The 22420-nt window shown below is 43.9% G+C and overlaps 1 protein-coding gene and 1 pseudogene across 1 annotated transcript; one reads left to right on the top strand and one right to left on the bottom strand.

The window, feature by feature from the left end:
* The first annotated feature begins 7378 nt into the window (after positions 1-7378).
* On the top strand, positions 7379-10727 carry LOC122030524. Its single transcript, XM_042589737.1, has 6 exons — positions 7379-7759; positions 8465-8555; positions 9270-9439; positions 9682-9709; positions 9796-9904; positions 10372-10727. Exons 1-6 carry the CDS (start codon positions 7532-7534, stop codon positions 10451-10453), a joined length of 708 nt encoding a protein of 235 aa, XP_042445671.1. The 5' UTR covers positions 7379-7531; the 3' UTR covers positions 10454-10727.
* A 580-nt stretch (positions 10728-11307) lies between these two features.
* On the bottom strand, positions 11308-13778 carry LOC122028597 (annotated as a pseudogene).
* Positions 13779-22420: the final 8642 nt, after the last annotated feature.

Genomic DNA, 22420 nt, shown 5'->3' with positions numbered 1-22420 from the left:
TGCAAAGGAGAAAAGGAGAAAATCAGTTAGCAATCAAGACAAATGCACAAGTAAAATTCCGCTCGGCGTTGACTGTCGTTATAGCTACCCCTGTGTGAGCCGAGCGGATGATGGTTGCATGGAGATTCCGCTCGGCGTGACTGGCGGTCTAGTCAGTCGGACTAATCGCCTCCTCCGACTAGACTTGAAGCTAAGGGAAGGCAAGTGATCCGGTCGTTCGGACGGGGGACCCTATGGAGGGAAGTCAACGCCACGTGGTGGTCAACAGTCAAAAGGGTCAACATGAGGTCCGGCCGACCGGAGAAGGGTTAGGGTCGACCGGCCGAACGGGTCATGGCGGAATCAAAGAACAACTCGACAGGGAGTTGAGTTTCCGACGCTCATGGTGAACAAGGTCGTTGGGCCGAGCGGGCAGCCCGCTCGGCCGAGGCGTAAATCAGTAAGACTGTAAAGGGACGTTCTTAGCCGAGCTCGCGACCGGGCAACTTCCCGGTCGGACTGATAATGACGTCCGACTGGACGTCATGAGCCTGCCAAGCGGCTGGACGCTCGGCACAGGGATAGAAGAGACAAAAGGACAAGGGGAACATCGGGGAACATATTCTGACAACAGGCATGTCCAACGACCAAGCCATACGTAGAACCTTGCGACAGAAGGTTCTGTCGTCCCATCAGAGAGGTGCTCGGACTGTAGCAGTATGGTGTCAGGCAAGTTTCTCTGACAAGCTCATACTGAGGTGTGGTAAGAGGACATGTGTTCGCCTTGGTATCTGTGCATAAGCCTTTTCGTAGCTCTATATAAGAGCCCCAGACTTCGCCGGAGGTACGCATTCTCTGAGATTGGAAGCCACATCATAGTTTCCTCTTGCCTGACTTGAGCGTCGGAGGGTCGTCGCAGGGAACCCCTTTCCGGCCCGACTTCTTTGTAGGTTCACCGGAGATCCATACGGCCGGTCAGAGATCCACGTCATCGGTTGGAAGAGCGCCACGTGCCCAGCGTCCATCGATTCAGCATTCGGACAGAATCATCTACCATTTCTCTCTCTTCTCTTTCATCTTTTCTATGCATGCAACTTCTCTTATTTTTCCTCTCATCTCTTCTCTTTCTTCTCTTTTTTACAAGCATGCATAACATATAAATAACATTTTATAATGTTTAGTTAATTTTTAATAATATTTTAATACATTTGGAAAAGCCAAAATAAACAATGGATAGCATATTCGAACTCCTTGCAACCTTAGAAATCCACTAGAACTGAAATCGATGTAATCAGAATTATCTAGGCCCATCAGTGGGTTTCAGTCAAAATCCACTGATGGACTTAGAGATCTTATATTGTATTTATTTCAGTTCCTATGGATTTCTAAGGTTACAAGGAATTCAAATATATATGATATCTATTGTTTATTTTGCCTTCTCGGGAGTGTTAAAATGTAATAAGAAAGATCGTCAAAAAACTTCACGTTGGGTCTGATATGGAATCATCAATGGGAAAGCTAAAGCATGACTATCGGACCGGACTAGTGAATCTAGTGATGAGGCGGAGATCAAATTCAGGTCTAATTAGTCGGCTGCAAATCTCCTTCGACTAGAATGGAAGGGGAAGCTAGTGATACAGTATATTGTGAATGGACCCTGAGGTAATGAAGAATCGATAGTCAAGATAATGTGGTAGTCAAAGTCAAGATGAGGTGACGGTCAAGCAAATGAAAGAGTCACCCTCACCGAGGCCTATCTCCTCACTCCTCAATGCTAAGACATTCAGTAGGTGGCAGTTAGCAAATGGATGAGCCACCCTCACCAAGATCTATCTCCTCACTCCTCACCGGTAAGACATTCAATACCGAGTTGGTTGTCTTTAAAGTAGGCTAGACTTAAGGGCCTTAGCGCTCTACAACTCAGTACCAAGACACACAGAATAAATTTGGTCAACACAAATGGTCGAACAGGTTTACAAGACAACTCTCCACCGCTCAGCATATGACCGATTGACCCAAGTGTCGATCGGGCTTACAGAACATAGCTCCCTATCTCTCAGTATATGTCCGGACGACCCAAAGGCTAGTTAGGTTTGCAGGGTGTAATATAATTCCCTATCTTGTATCACTAAGGCAACCTCAGATCCTAGTATAACAGTTCAGTGAAGTCTTATTACATATGGTCGGTCAGTCTAAAGTGCCGAACAGACCTAGGGCTGAGCACCCCGCTTTTCAGAAAAAGCATTCTCAGTATACAACCGGTTGTACTCGATGTCATTCAGACTTAGAGGATAACTCATTTTTCACTATTACAATACAACCTCGGCATATAGTCTGGTTGGCCTAATAGCTGGTCAGACTGGTGGAACTTAGTTCCCTATTTTTATTATCAATCTCCTATTACATATAGCCGGTCGGATACAAGTCCGGTCGAATTACCTCCAGGGGATAATATTATCTAAGAATCGTAACAACTCATAAAAAAATAACAACTATTCTCCAAGGAATATTCCAATATCCGACGCATACCTGCAATGGAACCTTCTTATGAGGATGACTATACATTTTCTATCATTATTGTAGAGGTTACACAAAACTATTCATATACAGATAATGGAAGATTCCTCGGAGGATGACTGTATATCTTTCAAATTGTACATTTTTCATTACCCGACATCTTCTGACAACCAATATTTCTTATCATCTCATTATTATGAGGTTATAAGAGGTGATATAAGAAGGCGGTTCTCTTTCTTATCATCTCATTTATTCTCTTCTTCACTTTTCGCTCGGCCACTGTACTGATTTGAGCGTCATACAACATATGCCAGGGATCCCTTTCCTGATTCTTACTCTAACGTTCCCTCTGCCATCTCTTTAGTGTGTAAAGAAGAAGGAGGAGCCTTTTTTCTTCAGTTTAAAGTCTTATCCCAGTAAAATTACCTGTCCAGTGTATCATCTCCCGGCCCTCGCTTTCAGACACGAGTAGGAATATCTAGCTTACACTTATAGATAAAGATCTGCTGGATAGCAACCTTTTCAGTTTAGTTTCTAATTCAATTTTATGGCTATGCATATTGGACTAGAAAGAATTAAGCATGGTATACAATTCGATCAATTAATTTAATGGTTGAATCGGTGAACCATACAACTTTCTAAATTCGGACTGTTTCGATTTCCATAACTATGCGTAGACCAACTTGGTTTGGTAGGACGTTGGATCTTTTCTGTCCAACTTAGCTTCCCAATTTGTCACTTGGCACGGCCAAGTTAGATGACGTTCTGAAGCAAGAAAGATTTTTCTGCCAAGGTCAATATACCTCAAATAGTTTGCCCCTGATTGGCTTACGTGCAAACTAATTAACTATTAAGTGAGTCCAGCACGATTCTCTTCTGTTATCATACAAATGGTTAGGCTGCTCAATTATGTCCTCTAATTAATTTGGCAAATCGATCCTTTTGGATGTTATTGCTTCCTTCAATTAATTAAGCTACATTTTAATTCCCATAGATCGGTTTGGATTGTATAGTCCAGTTTTAGTTCATCTGCTTTACATGTTATTCTGCAGATGATGTACAGAGATCAAAGGAAAGGGTTGAACTGTTGACAAAACTTCTTGACCATGACCCTGTTCCAGTTCTTACTCAGGTAGGTTACTTATATAATTCCTAACTTCACTATAACACTTAGAAGCCGTTTGATTTAGGGGAATATGAGTGAAGAATAGGAATGAAAATCATTGATTGTCATTATTAATGTTTGGATTATAGGAATAATAATACAAATAAAAGAATGAATCCTTGAAATTGGATAATAATTCATTGTGATGTACCTCTCCTTCAATGAGTCATTACCCTATTTTCATCAATCAAAATATTCCCTTATTCCAAAAATACTCTTGACCTAAAATAAAAATTTCCTCCCTTAATATCAAATATCAAAATATATTTATTTATTTTTTCTTTTATATCACTTCTCTCTCCTTATTCTCTCTCGTCATATTTTCTCCCTCATCATTTTATCACACACTTTCTCTCTCCTTAATCTCTCCTATCACATTCTCTTTTTTTTTTCTCATTACACTTTCTCTCTCATCGTACTTTCTCTCTCCTCAATCTCTTCCATCACACTCTCTTCCTTTTTTTTCTCATCATAATTTCTCTCTCATCATACTTTCTCTCTCCTCAATTTCTCCCATCAAACTCTCTTTTCTCTTTTTTTTCTCATCACACTTTCTCTCTCCTCAATCTCTCTTGTCACACTCCCTCTTTTTTTTTCCTCATCATACTTTCTCTCTCCTCGATCTCTCCCATCACACTTACTGTTCTCTTATTTTCTCACCACACTTTCTCTCTCACCATACTTTCTCTCTCCTCAATCTCTCTCATCACACTCTCTCTCCTCTTTTTTTCTCATTACATTTTCTCTCTCTTCATTCTCTCCCATCATACTTTCACTCACATCATATTTTCTCTCACATCTTCTCTCATCATGCTCTCTCCTATCACACTCTCTTTTCTCATTTTCTCTCATCACACTTTCTCTCTCTTCATTCTTTCTCATCACACTTTCTCTTTAATCATACTTTCTCTCTCATCATTCTCTTTCATCATATTTTTCTCTCATATTCATCTTTCTCTCACATCTAATTTTTTCTCTTATTTTTCTTTAAGGGTAAAAAAGAAAATTTTAATTTATTCTGATAGAAAATATGTAATTAACTAAACATTATTTTTAAGTGTCATACCTATTCTCATTCCATAATACAATGATTCTTATTCCGATTCCTATTCCTAGAAAAAAATCAAACACCCCCTTAATGTCAAAGGTGACCTCCGCTATTTTTTTCCTCACCAGGACACTTTGATACTATGGGGCAACAAGGATGTCATTTTCCCACTACCACTCGCTCAGCAATTAAAAGGTATTTGCAAAATCAATTACGCTAACTCATACCAATAATTTTCTTCTTTAGATTAGTACAATCTTGTTAATAAAACAAAATCAACTGTTTTTTCTATTAGGAAACAAAAATTAATTGCGTAAGGATCATGAAGATAACAAGTTATGGTTCGGTAACCAATATTAAGACTTTGAGAAGCAAAGTTGAAGTTGTATTCTTCATATTATTGCGTACATTAGACTTATTAGACTTTATTGCGTACATTAGACTTATTAGACTTATTGAAGATGGGGGACCAAACTAAGCTGCATCTTAATTTTCTGAAGTATTATTTGAACCGTGTATAAATAAATTATTGACACATCCATTCCACGACCCTAAGATGATAGCATAAATATATTTGTGTATCTTGTTTGTTATTTCATCAAAAGTAAAATTATTATTTTGTTATCAAAAGACCACGGATTTAAATTTTAGAAATTATATTTTATAAAAAATAGGTAAAACTACGTACAATGAATTTTTTTTCTGAAACTCCACGTAATGAAAATTTTATGCACCGGACTATCGTTTTTATCTGATGTTCTATTGACCTAATAAGTTGATCATGCCGTGAAAGTTTATGCTATCATCTTATTTTCCAGGATTAGCAATAGCAGACAAGATATACAAAAACATTTCCATCCGCAGTCTTGTCGATTTCTGGATCTAGCATTGATTCCTACAACTCCTTAAAAATAGTCGTATAATTCAGTTTAGAGAACAGGAGAGGGCGAGATGAGGTGTCGATTTGGTGAACCTAGGAATAGAGGCTCGATGGCATAATAATGCTGACCTAGACTTATATTTTTTGTTCTGTAACTTTTGTTCATTGTCAATTATAACATGTTTAATCATGAAATTTCATGGAATTTATTAGGAATAAGGTAAGTATTCCTTTGGGAACAAATAACTTTACTACCTCTTTGTTATTGTTTAGTATATTTGGTTGGATAAAGGGGCCTACTAAATATGGATTAAAGGAAAATATGGAGGTCAAAATTAAAGGGATCAACGTTAGAGGGTCAACGAGCCCTTCAAAAGATATTCAAGCAGAGCTCTACATTATAAGTCGATCAGACATGTTTTACCCGATCGGTAAAGGGATAGACCAAGCGAAGCGCCCAATGCTAGAGGGTTAACAGGCTCATCAAAAGGTATCTGTCCGGAGCTCTACATCATCGGCCGACTAGGTATGTTTTGCCTGTCCGACAAAGGGATGGGCCAAGCGAAGCGCCCGTGTAACCAAGATTATCAAAAGTTCGTCATGGAGCAGAGAAGCATTGAGATGACTGGAGCGTTATTCCGGTCAGGTGAAAACATACTATCGAAACTCGTTGTCGCATGGAAGAGTAGCTGAATCCGATCGAGCGGAGAAGCACTTGGCCAAGCGGAGGAGTACTGGGCCGAGCGACTATCTCGCTCGGCCGATCAACGAAATCGCTGACTTATCTCGAGAGATCCTTTTGGGAGATAGTACCGCCGACATGAGGCATGGTCAATAGGGGATCGTACGACGACAAATCGGAGGACGTGCCTACTATCAATTGGAGAACGTGTCCATGACCATATGTCCAGGACCAATTGGAGAATGTATCCGCGACCAATGGGAGAATGTGCCCATGCCTCGAAAAGCGCGTATGTCGCTCACCAAGACATTATATAAAGGGGGTCCGTACACCGATGGAGATACGCATTATTCACTGTTTATGCTTGCGTTACTATTGTTCCGTCTTCTTTTTCATGCCGATGATTGATTTGAGCGTCGAAGAACCAACATCAGAACCTCTTCCCTGACTCAGCACTGATGTTTTTTTATACTTGCTGATCAGAGTATGATCTACATCTAATCAATGCATCAATCACATCCATACTTTTTCATCTCCATAATTTTTGAACAGGATTATATCAATTACTTAATTGATCTACGTAGCTCAGTTAACAGAACGCACTATTGATTAAATATTTTGTTGAGCAGCCAAATAGCTCAGATGACAACCGAGGGAAGCCTGTGAAGGCCAAAGGGTGTCATAGATATCTTAGAACTGGTTTGTTAAGTTCCATTGGTTACTTGATAAGCCATACCTAAAAAAACTCTGCTACAGGATAATCTCAATCATTTTGCTGTTTAACACGCCTTCGCATAACGAGGTAATGTAATTATAACAAAATTGAAGCCAGTATACAACTATTTTATTTGACTTAATTCGGTATAGACATTTGGGAGAGAAGGCGAAGTTGGGAGTGATCAAGGACGCCAGGCATGCGCTACAACTGGAAAAGGCCCAATAGGTGAGTTATCTCATCAATATAAGTGAAAATTTTTATATGAAATTTGACTGATCGTAAATATGATGATTTGATGTGACAACAACAACAACATTATCTCTATCATTGGCCCACATCAACGGATCAGGGAGGGGTGAAGTAACAATATATCCGAAATGTCTGGGGTAATTATGTTTAGGGTTAAAAGGAAATTTTAATTAATTAAAGTGGGTAGGAGTACAAAATAGAGCCGCCGCCGCCGAGGCGACACGGCACGGCAATTTCGAAGCCCTCGTCGAGGGCCGTCGAAGACTCGTCAGTCCTCCTCAAGCTCCGTCGCCATGGAAGCCTCCAATTATCCCGATCCTCGCGCCCCTCGCCAGGAGCCAGCCGACGACGATCACTTCCGCGTCAAGCGACGGGCCCTCGAGACTGTGCTCGAAAATTGCAGGATGGCCCTCGAATTGCTCGAGAACCCCGATCTGGACCCCGGCCCCTCCGTCCCGGTGGATCATGGAGAGCGCTCACCTCGGCAGTCGCAATCTGCCACGGATTCAGGGGCTGATGAGGTATGCCAGAGATCAGTTTGGAAAATTTTAATAATCCCGAAATTAAGATGATTGAACAATGAACACTCATGAATGTTTTTCTGGTTTTGTTGGAAGTTTTGCTTTATGACACGCAATTATCTTTATGCTTTCGACTAACTTATTGTCTTCATTTGCTAGTACTACAGTCGAGAACTAGATTTTGTGACCTTTGATGCAATTTGTTCTGATTGAACACCTATCAAGGACGGACTCGTTTGGAAATTTCTGTACTGTTTATAATCATTGTCTTGGAACTTTGTTCAACTCTCCAACAAAAAAAATATAGTAATAAAGGCCATTCAACTTTCTGTTGAGAGAAGAAATGCATGCTTCAGACTGCTTACCTATTGCTGATTTACTTATTTACTAGTATTATGCCAAATCAATGCAAATCATTTCATGATATAGAAGCATCACTTGTTTCTATTATAAACCCTTGACGTTTTGTTTGGTGATCAAAGTTTAGCACATACAAATGGATAAATGTGTGTGTATATATATATATATATATTGAGAACAACTGTTTGTTCTGTCTATTTGTTTTATGTAAATGTCATTCTTGCTTGTATGTGTTTATTCCTTAACGTAGTGCTTTTATTTCTAATTCATTATACTGCCTTTTTTTCTTAGCTTATCTCTATTGTAGTTTATTTTTATAGTCTTTGGAGTCTTTTCTTTGTGCAGCTATGTTCCCTTCTCAAATCGAAGGTAGAATCACCGAACTTCCTAGAAAAGCTTGGAAATATCAGATCTTCAGTTTCTCAAAGTATTCAAGGTATGCCATGTTGTGCTTTCTCGATCCAACATGCTAGTTTATATGAATGTTGCATTATGGAGAAGTAACTACTGCAGTAGATAATCTCATGGTTAAAAGATTTTAAGGTTTTGAGTTGTAAAGATTTGTTATTAGCCCATTATTATGGTTTTACTATGCGTTATAAACCGGGTAAAGTTAGATCATATTTTAAGAGAACTAGTTTTTTTTTAAATAAAAAATGAATATGGGCCTCTCAATTCCTCATGTAATGTTTCTCTCCAATTTTAATAAAATTTTTGTGAGATTCTCTGGGGTAGATTTGTTCCTAGAGATACATCAAGTGGTATTAGACATTCTCATAGTGTCTCTAGACCATGGTAGTCTGACTTATACAATCTTGATCTTAGATTGGATTTGAATTATACTACTATTTACAAACTTATAATCCAATCCTATGTTTATTCACTTATGGTTGACATAACATAACTTATCGTCACTGTATCTCATTAACACCTATCCTCACCTATCCTCCACATGCTTTGAAAAGTTTCCCTTGCTCATGAAATGAATTGAATAGGTGCTCTCCTTTGTTCCTCGTAGAGATATCCCTTTGTTTCTGAGTTTGCACACTCTTCTGTTCGGAGATTTCAAAGTAGTTTAGAAAATGAATACTGCTTTAATTTATACCCATGTCCATGAAGGACTCTAACTCATATGTTTTCTTTGAAGCAGATGATACTGCATCTTGGAACATTATTAATGCCACAGACTCATGGGAGGATAAGCATATTGACGGGGAGAATGGCTCAGATGAAGATTATGTTCTTGTTAACCAAGAGGATGTTGTTGACAGCATAGCAAATTTCATGGCAGCTTACCTATTATCTCTGGAGAAAACTAAAGTATGTCTAATCTCTTACAACATTAGTGTGAAAACTATACTATTGTTAATGTTTGCTTCTTTTTCCATCTGCCCATCTGTTTCTCTGATTGTGATTTGGTTCATCAGTTACAGTCATTGCAGTAATAGATTATCAAGAAGCTAGTGCTGTTTCTTTATTCCTTTTTATCCTATCTTCATCGGGTTTTCCCTTTATTCTTGGATATTTGTAAATAAATTCAATCTTCTTGTATTATTCTGCAGGAATTAACTCCCGATCAACTTCAAGAAGGTGAGTTATATTAAAGTTCCCATGGCATCATAAGAACTATCCGAGTGGCAAATTGCTTATGATTCCTTTTTTTTTTTGTTGTACAGTTCTTTGCAAAGCATTTTCTGTAAAGAAAAGGAAGAGCAGACTTCGGAAGGCATGGCAGGGAAGCCAAATTATTTACAACGTTGCCTCCTGGAGTGCCACTGCCATAGGGTAGATATCTCCTAAACTAAACACTAGTTTTTTTCACGTCAGATGACATTCCCTTTAAGCCGTAGTACAATGCACCAGAGTTATATGCTGCTATTTTTTAATCACTTTGTAGAAAAGTTTTCCTAAAAGAATAGTCGATTGTTAGGTAAACATTTGTTGTGTTTGGACATATCATTATCAAACACTTTTTGTTGGGTATTTTGAATTGTTATCTTTCAGTTTCTAGGAACATTTACATAGTTTGATGTCTACTGAGGCTGAATTATACCTTCTCTTTACGTAAATAAATTTGGAATCCAACTAACATAGGCAGTCTTTTAGATGTTATGGTCGGCAATTATTTTGTTTGAACGACCTTATGAAACTGGGCTGCATCAATTACATGTTTGATGTTTCTTTCCCTTAATTTACAAAATCAAATATCGATTATGTGTTATGTGATTGCCATTTATCGTTGTGATCTTCAGGATTTACCAGAATCCAGCAATACTTGAGTCAGCCACTGCTGCCATCTGGTCTTCTAGCAATGCTATATCAAAGTTATTTTGAGGCAAATCTGGATCATGCATAAGTTGAAATTTGACACGATAACAACACCTATAAACACTCAAAATGCTCTGAAAGAACAACGGGTAATTCTTTTTCCCCGGTTTGCATCTAAATCCACCGTTTGCTATGCGATTATTGTTTGTTGAATGTACAGAATCAGATGCTGGTCCTCATTTGCTTTTCTACTTCATAAAATGTTTTGTTCCAAACGCAAATGTCTTATAACACTTGCAGTAAATATGGCTGTAACTTAATCGCTTCGACATTTCCTGCCCGTCTCTATATCGTAAGATGCCAAATGGTTAGTCATGTTGGTTGCTATTAGGAACTGCCCATTTCCCTTTGTCAATCTCACAATAATAAATCATGAAGAATACTTCGAGGTTTAGGGAATCTTACAAAGCACTAACACATTTGACTTTACCACTATGTACCTAAACATGTAGATATTTAAATACCACTATGTACCTAAACATGTAGATATTTAAATCTATCGAGAATCAACTGGACCACGAGCTTTCTATCTTAAAAAAAAAAAAAGTAGTCCGGTGCACGAAGCTCTCGCTATACGGGGTCCTGGGAAAGATTCATTGTACGTAGTCTTACACAATTTTTTTGCAAGAGGTTTTTAAGATTCGAATCCGTGACCTTTTGGTTACTAAGCAACAACTTTATCGTTGCGTCGAGACTCTCCTTAAGCTTTCTACCTAGAGAACAAAGAGAGCAAGCAAGAAGGGCCGACACGATTATATACTTCAATAAATAGTTATGTTGCCTCTAAGGCTATGGTAAGAGTAAAAGAGTGTCAAGTTGTCATCCACAGTTTGATCCCTAATTATGATGTATTTGTAAGGATTTTTTTCCCAAATGGAATATGTAATCACAGGATATTAGATTTCTGGGTCGTCTGCTGCGAGTTTTTTTTATTTACCTTGACAGGCGAGGAGCCAGGTTGATCGTCTCAGGTTCGGTATAATCTGATTCAACATTTAACAAGTAGCTTGTCTATGATCTCCATGATCATGACTAAAATTTTAGATGGTCTTTCTTTCTACCAATAAGTAGAAGAAAGCACTCCAGTGACTGTCCTGCCGGAGTTCTTCGGTGCTGTGAGCCACTGAGCTTACTCGTTGCTGGCATCACCTGGAATGCAGTTCACGTGCCCAAGGCCGGGGCCATCCATGACAATGCTCAAACAATCTTAGTCATCTTCTTGAGCTCCGGCCATCAATCTCTGGCGAATGTAGTAGTTTTGCTGGAGCTGATCTCACCGATCCCTGTTCTCACTTTCAAAAACATTCACTTTATGCAATCTTTTTAATTATACACACGATTTTGGTAGCATAGTATTAGTCAAAAGAAAATACGGAGATTTAGTTGTAAATCTCAATTTATAATCCAGATTCACATTGCCATTCATTCAAACCTTAAAAGGGGAAGCATGAACTGCGAGGTTTAATGTGAGTAAAAGCTGTAGAACAACTCTTAATTATTATGATCATGAAGAATCGAAGATGGTTAACATTAGAGATTGGATTACAGAAGAAATGGCTTGCGGTACACATGGAACATTTCTGAAGAAGACAGCTGAGGCTCCTGCAACCCAAATGAAGCTTAAGTTAGACTAAGTGAGCATATATACAAAGAGTTAATGAAGTAGTAGAGAGCGAAAGATGTGTTTCGAGTTAAGAAGCATAACCTGTGTTAGACCAGAATTGAACACTCGCCTCATTAGGGCAGCGATCGGGCTGTTGAGACTAATGCCCGTGCCGCTGGTTCTACAGATCCAATAACAAAATGATATGGAATTATAATAAATATGTGTGTAATTTAAAAATAAAAAAGTAATTATTAATAATAAAAGGGAAATTCCGGTATAAATATAAATATAAATAAAATTCATCTTAAAATTTCGGTATTGCCCTTGGCACTTTAAAAAGTTTTCAGACTTTACATGCTGCAGTTAATGGAGTTACCTGGAGAAGCTGCAAAAGGTGGAACCGTCACCCTAGCGGCCCCCTGGGCCTGGCCCCCTAGGATTCCAGAGGAGTAAATCACGGTTAATGCTGAGCAAGAGAGGTGACTGGGGGTCGCAGGAATTTTTGGCACAGCAGATCAGGATTTTAACCCCGTGTGCAACTGGCGACCTTTGACCCCAGAACCTTAGCTGCAAGAATCAGACACCTCTCCAGCTGATCAAGCCCGTGGTGGCAAAATGTACCTGGAGAAGCGACAGAGGTAAGGGAGGTCGAGGATGGTGCCGCTGTGGCAGGCGTCGACGAGGGCGTGCAGCTTGGCGCCGCGGGGCAGCGGGGCAGCGGGCAGCGGGCAGACGAGCGTCTATTTGACCTCGCCGCCCATGAAGGTGCCCTTCGACTTGAAGTCCACCGGGCAGAACGCCTCGTCGAACCCGTCCACCTCGTCGCCGCTCGGGTCCAGCTTCTGCACCCCGTGGCCGGAGAAGTGGAACACCAGCGAGTCCCCCGCCTTGCATCCCTGCACCAGCCACCGCATCGCCGCCCTCAGGTTCTCCTTTGTCGGGATCCGCTGCGGGTCGCTCTCCTCATCGGCAATTGCAATTGAGAATTAGCGGAGAGATGAGCTCGCACCCGCCCGCCCTCGAATCCGACGCACGGTGAAGCTCGATTTCCTCACCGGTGAGCACGACGATGCACGGCGCGGGGTAGCCGAACTTCTCGGTGAGAAGGTACCTGATGCAGTTGACGTCGTTCACCGTCCCTTTCAGCTCGCACCGCTGGCCGGCGTAGCTTATCCCGACGAGCAGAGCCCTCTTCTTCCCGTGCACGCCGGGGAAGCTCGACGGCATCTGGCCCGCCGTCGGGCGGCCGTAGTAGTCGGAGTAGGAATTCGATCCGCCGGTCCCGTTGGAGAAGTTACTGACGACGGACCTGAGGAACCCCATCGCCTGCCCGGCAGGGTCCTGGTAGTCCCTGATGCCGGTGACGGCGAGGCACACGGCGCAGCAAATGGACTGCACGTGCGGCGGCACTTCAAGCAGGCGGCCACAGCCGCTGCACCTGACCGTTTCTTTTCTTCTCCGGCACATGGACATGGCCCTAGTTGATCAACCCCGGCCGCTCCCTTCCCTTCCCCTGTCTGTGAGGAGAGCCGTCAGGCGTCGGCCATGACCACTGGCTAGCTCTAGTTCTTCGCCCCGCCGTTTGATTCCGTGCTTTCTGACTTTGCCATGGCATCGATCCTCTAAAATTTACAAAGAAAGTGAGAAGGGAATCAGATTCTTGCTTCCTAGCTAGCAACTTCTCCACCGCACCGTACTCACTACCTTCCAACTAGCTCTCGTCCATAGTTTAAAATTTTATACCGACACGGAGGGAATTTATCATTTTACGACGCCGACATGGCATCGCACCGCAGGCTGCTGGATCCGACGGCGATCTCCGTGGGATCCCGGAGGTTTCGCCATCTCGTGCCGACTTATCGAAACTCCCATTCGAATTTTGAAATCATACCCTCATCGATATAACAACAACTAATAAATAATATCAATTGGTTCTTCCTCTATCAAGTAAAAACATAACTACTATTCGTAGGCTTCTTTAACAAAATACTAAAAGAATGTAAACATAATATGTAGGCAAGAGCCATGTGGCAGGATTCACTCAACGCAGGAGCCGATTGACACATTGAGAACTCGGTCAATACAGGGATCATATGACAGATTTAGGACTCGGTCAACACAGATTTCATCAATATTCAACCGCCGAGCGGATTCGAGTTGCTGATGTATCGATTCGTGTTTGTCCGACCTCCCCAACATATAAAGAGACTCGACAGTTATAATAACGCGTGAAAGAACTTGACGGTCTATGGCTAATACTCCAGTCGGCCGTGTCAGCCTGGGCATGCCTATGACTTGAGTCAAGCGCTAGGAGTCAAGGCCATTCCCGATCGGCCGTGCCTGTCCAGGTGTCCTGATAACTAATATTTTTATCTATTATTTTAGCTCTTATACTTGACATTCTAATTTTCTCGTTTGATAAATTAATGTTAATATCATATTTTACGGTTAGGATTTTATTTCGGACTTAATTATAAGTTTTCTATCAATTGTAGAGTTTAATCTTATGTTTTTAATGTGATTTTATAGAAAATCCAAAGAGTCATGAATTAGGATCGAGCCGGATTGAATTAAGCTTGATTTAGATGTCAAATGGGGAAGATTAAGTAGAATCAATGTGAAACTGTTGATCTAGATCAAGCTCTATCTTATTCCTTCATTCAGATTTAAGTATTCTGCTCTTGATCCATATCTGAAATGATAGGAACCATTGGATCTAAGTAAGAAGGCAACTTGATCTGGATTGCTATCTCTTCATTAGTTAAATCAAATGGTCAGACCTTCATCCATCTCCCTCACAAACATGGACGACTCGGATTTAGCCCCACAGGATTATCCGGAGTGATTAGTGTGTAGAAGATTGCCCAATGAGATCGTGGGTTCGAATCACGAGGTATTCAGGGCGTAAATCCCTGGTCCCCGTGTCCCTCTTCCCACTGTGCACTAGCTTCTCCGGTTATCGTGATTAACCTTCCTCGTGATGACCTTGGGCAAGGTACGACGGGGGCGCTAGGGCGAGCGTTATCACCCTCTTTTTTTCGCCCAATGGACGACTCGGATTTAAAGAGAAAAACCCTTCCTTTAATTCACGCAGAGGAACAACAAACAATTTATGCTCGGGTTTTCTTTTCTTTCTTCTCCTATCGCATTTTCTTCCTTGACTCCCCTTTCCTCCTCTTCCACGATTTCTCCCATCCGGCGACGGACGACAACAACTCCGACAACCTCCGTGAGCAGTGACAACCTCATCCTAGGGTTCTCTATCAGCTGAGTGGATTTGCTCTGACGGCGGTGTGTTCCTTTATCTCCCGATTCTTGACATCAACTCTGGCGGTCGCAATCTAAGGCTTCCCCTGCGGAGTGGTTCTTTCTGGCGATGGGTTTCTCTCCGGTCCTTACCTCCGAAAGTTTCCCTGTCAACGTGGTCGCGGACGCAGAGAGATTCCAACAGAGGAATTCGGCTGTTCTTCCCTCTTCTTAGGATGTTCTTCCTTCCTCTCCATCCCTACATTTGAAGATTTCCTTGCCGACGGTGTTGTGAACGCAAGGAGTTCAATAGAGGAAGAGGACGGCAGAGCAGTGAGCACCTTCTTCTCAATTCCAGCATGCTGTCTTCATCTTCTCCGGCGGAAACCCTTTTGAACCCATCACTGTGTTGTTGTGGATGTTCTTCTGTAGACGGCGTTGCGAAAGCAGAAGACTCCTCATCTCAGTTCTTTAATTCCGACAGAGAAATTCTATTTTGATTTTTGTTGATGCTGCAATTTTTGTGGTTTCTTATTTCGTCTGAGCTATCAACTTTGTGCATTGCGAGCTGTAGATCAGCAGTCAGTCGGTTGAGTTAGTGTCCACCGGTTATGGCATTCCAGAACCGGGTCTCCCTGTGACGGCGGGGTATTCGATTGTGTTAGATCGCAGAATAGTGTAATTTACTTTACTGTTTAATTGTTCATGTTTAGTACTTAGCTTAATTTCGTGTTTTATCTATTTGTTATTTTCTTATGGTGCATATCTGATTGTTTAGTTTCGTACTTTGTTTAGTTCCATTTATGTATGATTATTAATCTTGTATCATAGGATGACAATGTGGTATAGATTTAACTTTTATGCATAATTATGATTTTATTCTTGGTTGTATTTAGTTTAATTGTACTTCCTATATTATTGTAGCTTTACTTATACATGTTTGAGTTAGTTATGTTGGTCTCATGTTTGTGTTAATTTCTTTATACATATTTTGTCTGTAGAATGGATCCTTATAGCGTAGAGTGACACTGCGATGTAAGTTCATCTTTGCTAGTAGTTAGGATTTTATTTAGGCTATTTTTGGTTGGGTGTAATGTAATGGGGCTTGTAATATAATCAAGTTTGTAATGTAATGTAATGTAATCTTGATTACATTACTACGTTTGGTAATATAATGTATGTAATCTTTGATTACAAGGATGATTATATTATTTTGTTTGGTGTTCATTATTTTTTTATAAGGAATGTAATTCATATTATTATAAAATGATAAAAATATCCTGCGACTTTTACCGACGGGTCGTCGCACCTCTGTCGAACCTTGTGGCAGCCACCGGCAACTAGCGGTCGTCACCACTGGTCGCTGCTGGCGGTCGGTGGTCGGCGACGGGCGACCGGTGGAGGGGGACCGACGGCGGGGGGTCGGTGGCGGGCGAGCGATCAAGCGTGCGGCGGCCGGGCGATCGAGCGGGCGAGCGGCGACGGGTGGGAGGCGACGGACGGGCCGCGGCCGACGACGGCCGACCGGGCGAACGGCGGCCGGTCGGCCGAGCGGACGGCGGTCGACAATGTAGGCGACAAACGGTGGCGGGGGCAGTGGCTGACTAAGGGTATATTCGAAATAATGTAATCGAATTACATAGTATTTACTTTGTAATCTATATTACAAAAACTTCACTACCTTTTGTAATCGAGTTTATATTATATTACAAGTTTAAAGTTAAACCAAACAAAATAATCAGCCTTGTAATGTAATTTTTATTACATTACAAGGCAAATTATATCCTACCAAACGTAGTCTTATTGCATTAGGTGTAGAAATCATAAAACAAAACCCTCATTATTTGATTCTGTCTGAAAGCAAATGTCCTGTCATTAGTTTCATGTGAGAGGCGACCCTGTCCTCTACTATACTACCTAGTGTAGGTTAAGGGGTTCGGTAGATTAGAAACTAAACAAGTTTGATATAAGTAAGTGACAGTCGTTCAACTTAATCACGCCCCTATCACTTGATTCAGGCACCAGCCAACCGAGATGTCAGATCGAACAAGATAAGGGTGTAAACCTTGGGTCGCCCAAGCGGTAAATACCAAAGTTCTATACCCGATTTTCTGATTATTTATACAATACTTATAAGATCCTTTTCTCCTGATCTTAAACTAAAATAACCAAAAGCCCTCAAATGCATATGCATAATTAAGATATCTCGAAACAACTATTATTAACAGGTTAAAGATAGCAAACTGTCATCATAATATAGGAGAAGATCAAAAGCCATCAAATATCATTAATCGTTAATATAATTGATCCTGTCCGAATGCTGAACCAACGGACGCTGGGCACGTGATGCTCCCCGGCTACTGGTGTGGATCTTCGACTGGCTGCACGAAGCTCCGGCGAACCTGCACAGAAGTCGGGCCGGGAAGGGGTTCCCGGCGGCGACCCTCCGACGCTCAAGTCAGGCAAGCAAGCAGTGAAATGTGACTCTCGAAATATTAGAACCCGTCCCTCCGGCGAAGGATGAGGGCCTTTATATAGGGCAGCGGAGAAGCGAGTGCACACATATCGAGGTGTACACGTGTCCGTGACCCATACCCAGTAAGGGCTTGTCAGTGAGCTTACCGGACCCATACTGCTACAGTCCAAGCATGTCCTCGATGGGACAGCGGAACCTCACGTCGCGTGATTTGGAGTATGCCCATATCACGAAGCATGTCATCTGTCAGAAGATGTCCCTTGTCTTTTTCCCCGAACTCCTGCCGTACGTCCGACCGGCCCACGTCCGCCTTCGGTCCGACCGGTCATGTATGATGGTCCACTTGGGAAATTATCGGTAATGTGTTTTGTGGCGACTATTAGCAGTATGCTTCATGTCTTCGGTCGAGCGTGCTGTCCGCTCGGCCTTACGATCATGCCCAATGAGCGCCGGAACCCCGACTTCCATAGGGGTGCCTTTTGCCCTCGGCTAAACACCGGGAGGCCGCCCGGTCGGTCAGCCCCCTTTCTCCTGTCGGCCTAGCTGGTCCGACCTTCTTCAATGGACCGCCCGGCTCTTTAACTTCCACGTGGCGTTGACCCCTTACAACGAGGGTCTTCTGTTCTTATCGCCGGATCACTTGCCTCCCCTTCAAGTCTAGTCGAAGGAGGCGATTAGTCCGACTGACTGGACTGCGAGTCTGTCCGGGCGGCTAGTATCCTCCGATCAGCCTACCGTAGAGATGGCCTTGAGTGAATCAACAGTGGCCTTCATCGAATCTCCTCGTAATCTGCGTCAATCTTCGACATTAAGGCTGAGCATGCGTTCATTAAATGCTTCGAATGGTCGAATGCCACGTGGCGCAATGCCATCATCGTACGGCGGCGGTGGCATGGTGCTTTGATGTGATCGAAGCGATTAGAAATGGACGGCCCGATGCACGCTTTGATTCCCGTGACCTGGATCCGACGGTGGAGACCGCCCGGCCTCCACCCTATAAATCCTTCGTTTCCTTCTCTCTCGCATCTTCCTTTGCGATTTCGACCCCTGCCCCCAGCGCTTTGGAGCTCCGGCGATTCCGCTTCTGCTTTCCGACGACCTCCGGCGCCTTCTTTCCGCTCCTTCTCATCGTAAGGCCATCTTTCCTTGTTTCCGGTGCTTTCCTTACATTCCTTTTCCATATTTTCATCCTCGGGATATCTTTTCGTTCGCTGTCTTCCTCCTTTTGCCTTTTTGCCTTTTCGATTCCTTCCGATCGGACCATGGCTAGTTCTTCTCATCCGGAAGACCAGTCCCTTGGGCCATGGTACACCACCATGCAGTCACGCTTCGACCGGCGTGACTTTGATATCCTGACTGATAATTTTGATATTCCCGACGATTTTGAACTTCTTTTAGCCGGTCCTTCCGCTCGGCCGCACAGGCCGCCGCGCGGAGCCTTCTGTGTCTTCCGCGACCAATTTACCGCCGGTCTGCGGTTCCCTGTACATCCTTTCATCGTAGATGTTTGTAATTTTTTTGGTGTGCCGCTCGGCAGTCTAGTACCCAACACCTTTCGTCTCCTCTGCGGTGTTGTTGTTTTGTTCAAGATTCACAACATCCCCCTCCGACCGGAGGTCTTCTTTTATTTCTACTACCCTAAGCAAGCCGAGCCGGGCACCTTCATGTTCCAAGCTCGACCCGGCTTAGTCTTCTTCAACAAGCTACCTACTTCCAATAAACATTGGAAGGATTATTTTTTCTACATCCGTATGCCCGATCGGGCCAACTTCCCGACCCAGTGGCAGGTCAGCCTACCTCCCACTCCCGAGCTGAAGAAATTCAAGACCCGACCGGACTATCTCCACGCTGCAAATATACTAGCCGGTCTGCGACTTGACATCAACAAGCTTCTTCACGAAGGAGTGATGTACATCTTCGGCGTGAGTCCTATACGGACTCCTCTTCCGACCGGATTCGGTAAGAATTTTGCTTGGGCATTTGCTTTAATTGCTAACTGATTTCTTTTCTTTCTCCTGCAGCTGACATCGTCATGGATTCGGTGATGGCCGGCGTTCTGAAGAGAAAGGCGGCGGCGCTAGAGGCCGCGGCGGCCAAGGGCTGGGTATTCAGCCGGTCGGCTCCAATGAAGGAGAGAGCGGGACTCAAGCTGAGTCGGCCGCTCAAGCTTCTCAACAGAACGTGGCCAGCGGAGCCACCCCCCCGGAGAACCAACTGCCCCCGAGGAAGGTTCCGCTCGGGAGGAGGAGCAGCCTCTACAAAAGAGGCGCCGGGTGGAGACTTCGCTGGCTCTGCTACCTCCGCGGTCCAACCCTCCGACCGGGCCACCGCAATCGCTCGAGGCAAGGCGCCTGAGGCCGAAACCATTTCGTCCGACCGGACGACTGGGACGAGCCAGCTGCTCTAGTTGAGGCTACTCCGATCAGCACCATCCCGCCCGCTCGTCACTCAGTCCAGCGCTCGACCATTCATTCCCAGTTTTCTGCGCCGGCTTCTGATCCCCTTCCAACCGCCGGTCGGACGACCCCCGGTCATGGCCGCACGATTCGGGTCACTCTTCATCTACCGACTGAAGAGCCGCTGCCAGAGGCCGACCGCCCAACCGCGCCCGAGCACACCATTACCTTGAAAGGGCCCCTAGCTGAGATGTGGGCCGATGCTCGGGCACGCACAACGCTGATCCCCCTCCGAAACTTGGCCAATAGCCACAGCTGGAGGCCACGGGGGTAAGTTCGCTCTCTACGAAGTTTTGTATGCATTCTTTCCGATCGGCCGCTAACAACTATAATTTTCTTTTGCCATAGATGGGTGGAGGAAATTGCGGTTTCCAACCGCTTGGCCTTGGTGGATGAAGAGCTGTGACAACTGAAGGCCGCAGTTGGTCCGTCCGGCCTTCAGGGCCCTTCCTATTCCGAGCTGCAAAAGGAGCTGAAGAAAACTCAGACGGCCGATCAGGCCCACGCCCTGGCCGAGTCCGAGCGACAAGTCAAGTCGCTCGACACAAAAATAACCTTGGCTACCACTCGGAAAAATACAGCTATCTCCGATCTGGAGAAAAAGAACGTGGAGGCTCGGGGCCTGGAGCTGAAGATAAAGGAGTTGACAGAGCAGCTCGACAGGGAGAAGGCGGGCCGCTCGGCCGACGCGGACAAGCTTCAGAGTCTGAATGAGGCCCTTGCTAGCTCCCAGGCGACATTCAAAGAATATCAAGATGCCGAGCCGAGTCGAATCGCTGCCTTAAGACAGAGCTACATTCGCTCGCCCGAATTCTCGGAGAAAATATGCGAGCGGATGTACACAGCCTTCGACTTGGCTATGACCGCCACCGCCACTTATCTGAAGTCTAAGGGTCTTCTTCCGGAGTCTACTACTATTCCGGCCGGCGATCAAGTGGAGCTTCTAAATAACATTCCCAGGGACCTCTATGATTATTTTGAGTAGTTTTCTGTAATTCGGCCACCCGCCTGGATATCATCCTTTTTTGTAATTGGGCTGCTCGGCCTAAAGCTTTACCTTTAATGCAATGTTTTCCTTGTATTTGCTGTCTCCTTTCATAACCAAAATGTGTGTTTATCCGCTCGCCCATTATTACTTCTCGTGCTCCCCCACAAGGGATTTTAACAAAGTAATTGTCGTGATCTCCCCGCTCGGCGAAATATACCGTGTTCTCTGATGGTAGAGCTCGCTTACCAAATGCCAAGTACTTTTGGATACTGGACCAATCAGAGCGTAGAGACGATCGAACGGAATCGAAATCGCGTGCCTCGAGACATTAGATGCTTTAATCCGCTCGGATTATTTATAGACGCCGGCTCGTCTCGATTTTTAACGTCGGAGCTCGACGGTCTTCCGCTCGGAGGATTTATAGACGCCGGCTCGTCTCTCGATTTTTAACGTCGGAGCTCGACGGTCTTCCGCTCGGAGGGTTTATAGACGCCGGCTCGTCTCTCGATTTTTAACGTCGGAGCTCGACGGTCTTCCGCTCGGAAGATTTATAGACGCCAGCTCGTCTCTCGATTTTTAATGTCGGAACTTGACGGTCTTCCGGCCAGAGGATTTATAGACGCCGGTTCGTCTCTCGATTTTTAACGTCGGAGCTCGACGGTCTTCCGGCCGGAAGATTTATAGACGCCGGCTCGTCTCTCGATTTTTAACGTCGGAGCTCGACGGCCTTCTGCTCGGAAGATTTATAGACGCCGGCTCATCTCTCGATTTTTAACGTCGGAGCTCGACGGTCTTCCGCTCGGAGGGTTTATACGCCGGCTCGTCTCGATTTTTAACGTCGGGCTCGGCGGTCTTCCGTCGGAAGATTTGAAGCCGACTCGTCTCTCGATTTTAACGTCGGAGCTCGGCGGTCTTCCGCCGGAGGGTTTATAGGCCGGCTCGTCTCTCGATTTTTAACGTCGGAGCTCGGCGGTCTTCCGTCGGAGGGTTTATAGGCGTCGGCTCGTCTCGTTTTTAACGTCGGAGCTCGGCGGTCTTACGCTCGGAAGATTTATAGACGCCGACTCGTCTCTCTATTTTTAACGTCGGAGCTCGGCGGTCTTCCGCTCGGAGATTTATAGAGCCGACTCGTCTCTCGATTTTTAACGTCGAGCTCGACGGTTTTCCGCTGGAGGGTTTATAGCCGCCCCGTCTCTCGATT

This window comes from Zingiber officinale, chromosome 10B, assembly GCF_018446385.1.
Source record: "Zingiber officinale cultivar Zhangliang chromosome 10B, Zo_v1.1, whole genome shotgun sequence".
Classification (NCBI taxonomy): domain Eukaryota; kingdom Viridiplantae; phylum Streptophyta; class Magnoliopsida; order Zingiberales; family Zingiberaceae; genus Zingiber; species Zingiber officinale.
Note: the sequence above shows the minus strand (reverse complement) of the source record. Positions and strands in the feature narration are given on the sequence as shown.

Excerpts from the sequence above, each read along its gene's own strand:
- LOC122030524 (XM_042589737.1), top strand. The coding sequence starts at position 7,532 with ATGGAAGCCTCCAATTATCCCGATCCTCGCGCCCCTCGCCAGGAGCCA. Across the intron at positions 9,710-9,795 it reads TCCCGATCAACTTCAAGAAG|TTCTTTGCAAAGCATTTTCT; the intron begins GTGAGTTATATT and ends TTTGTTGTACAG. Across the intron at positions 9,905-10,371 it reads TGGAGTGCCACTGCCATAGG|GATTTACCAGAATCCAGCAA; the intron begins GTAGATATCTCC and ends TGTGATCTTCAG.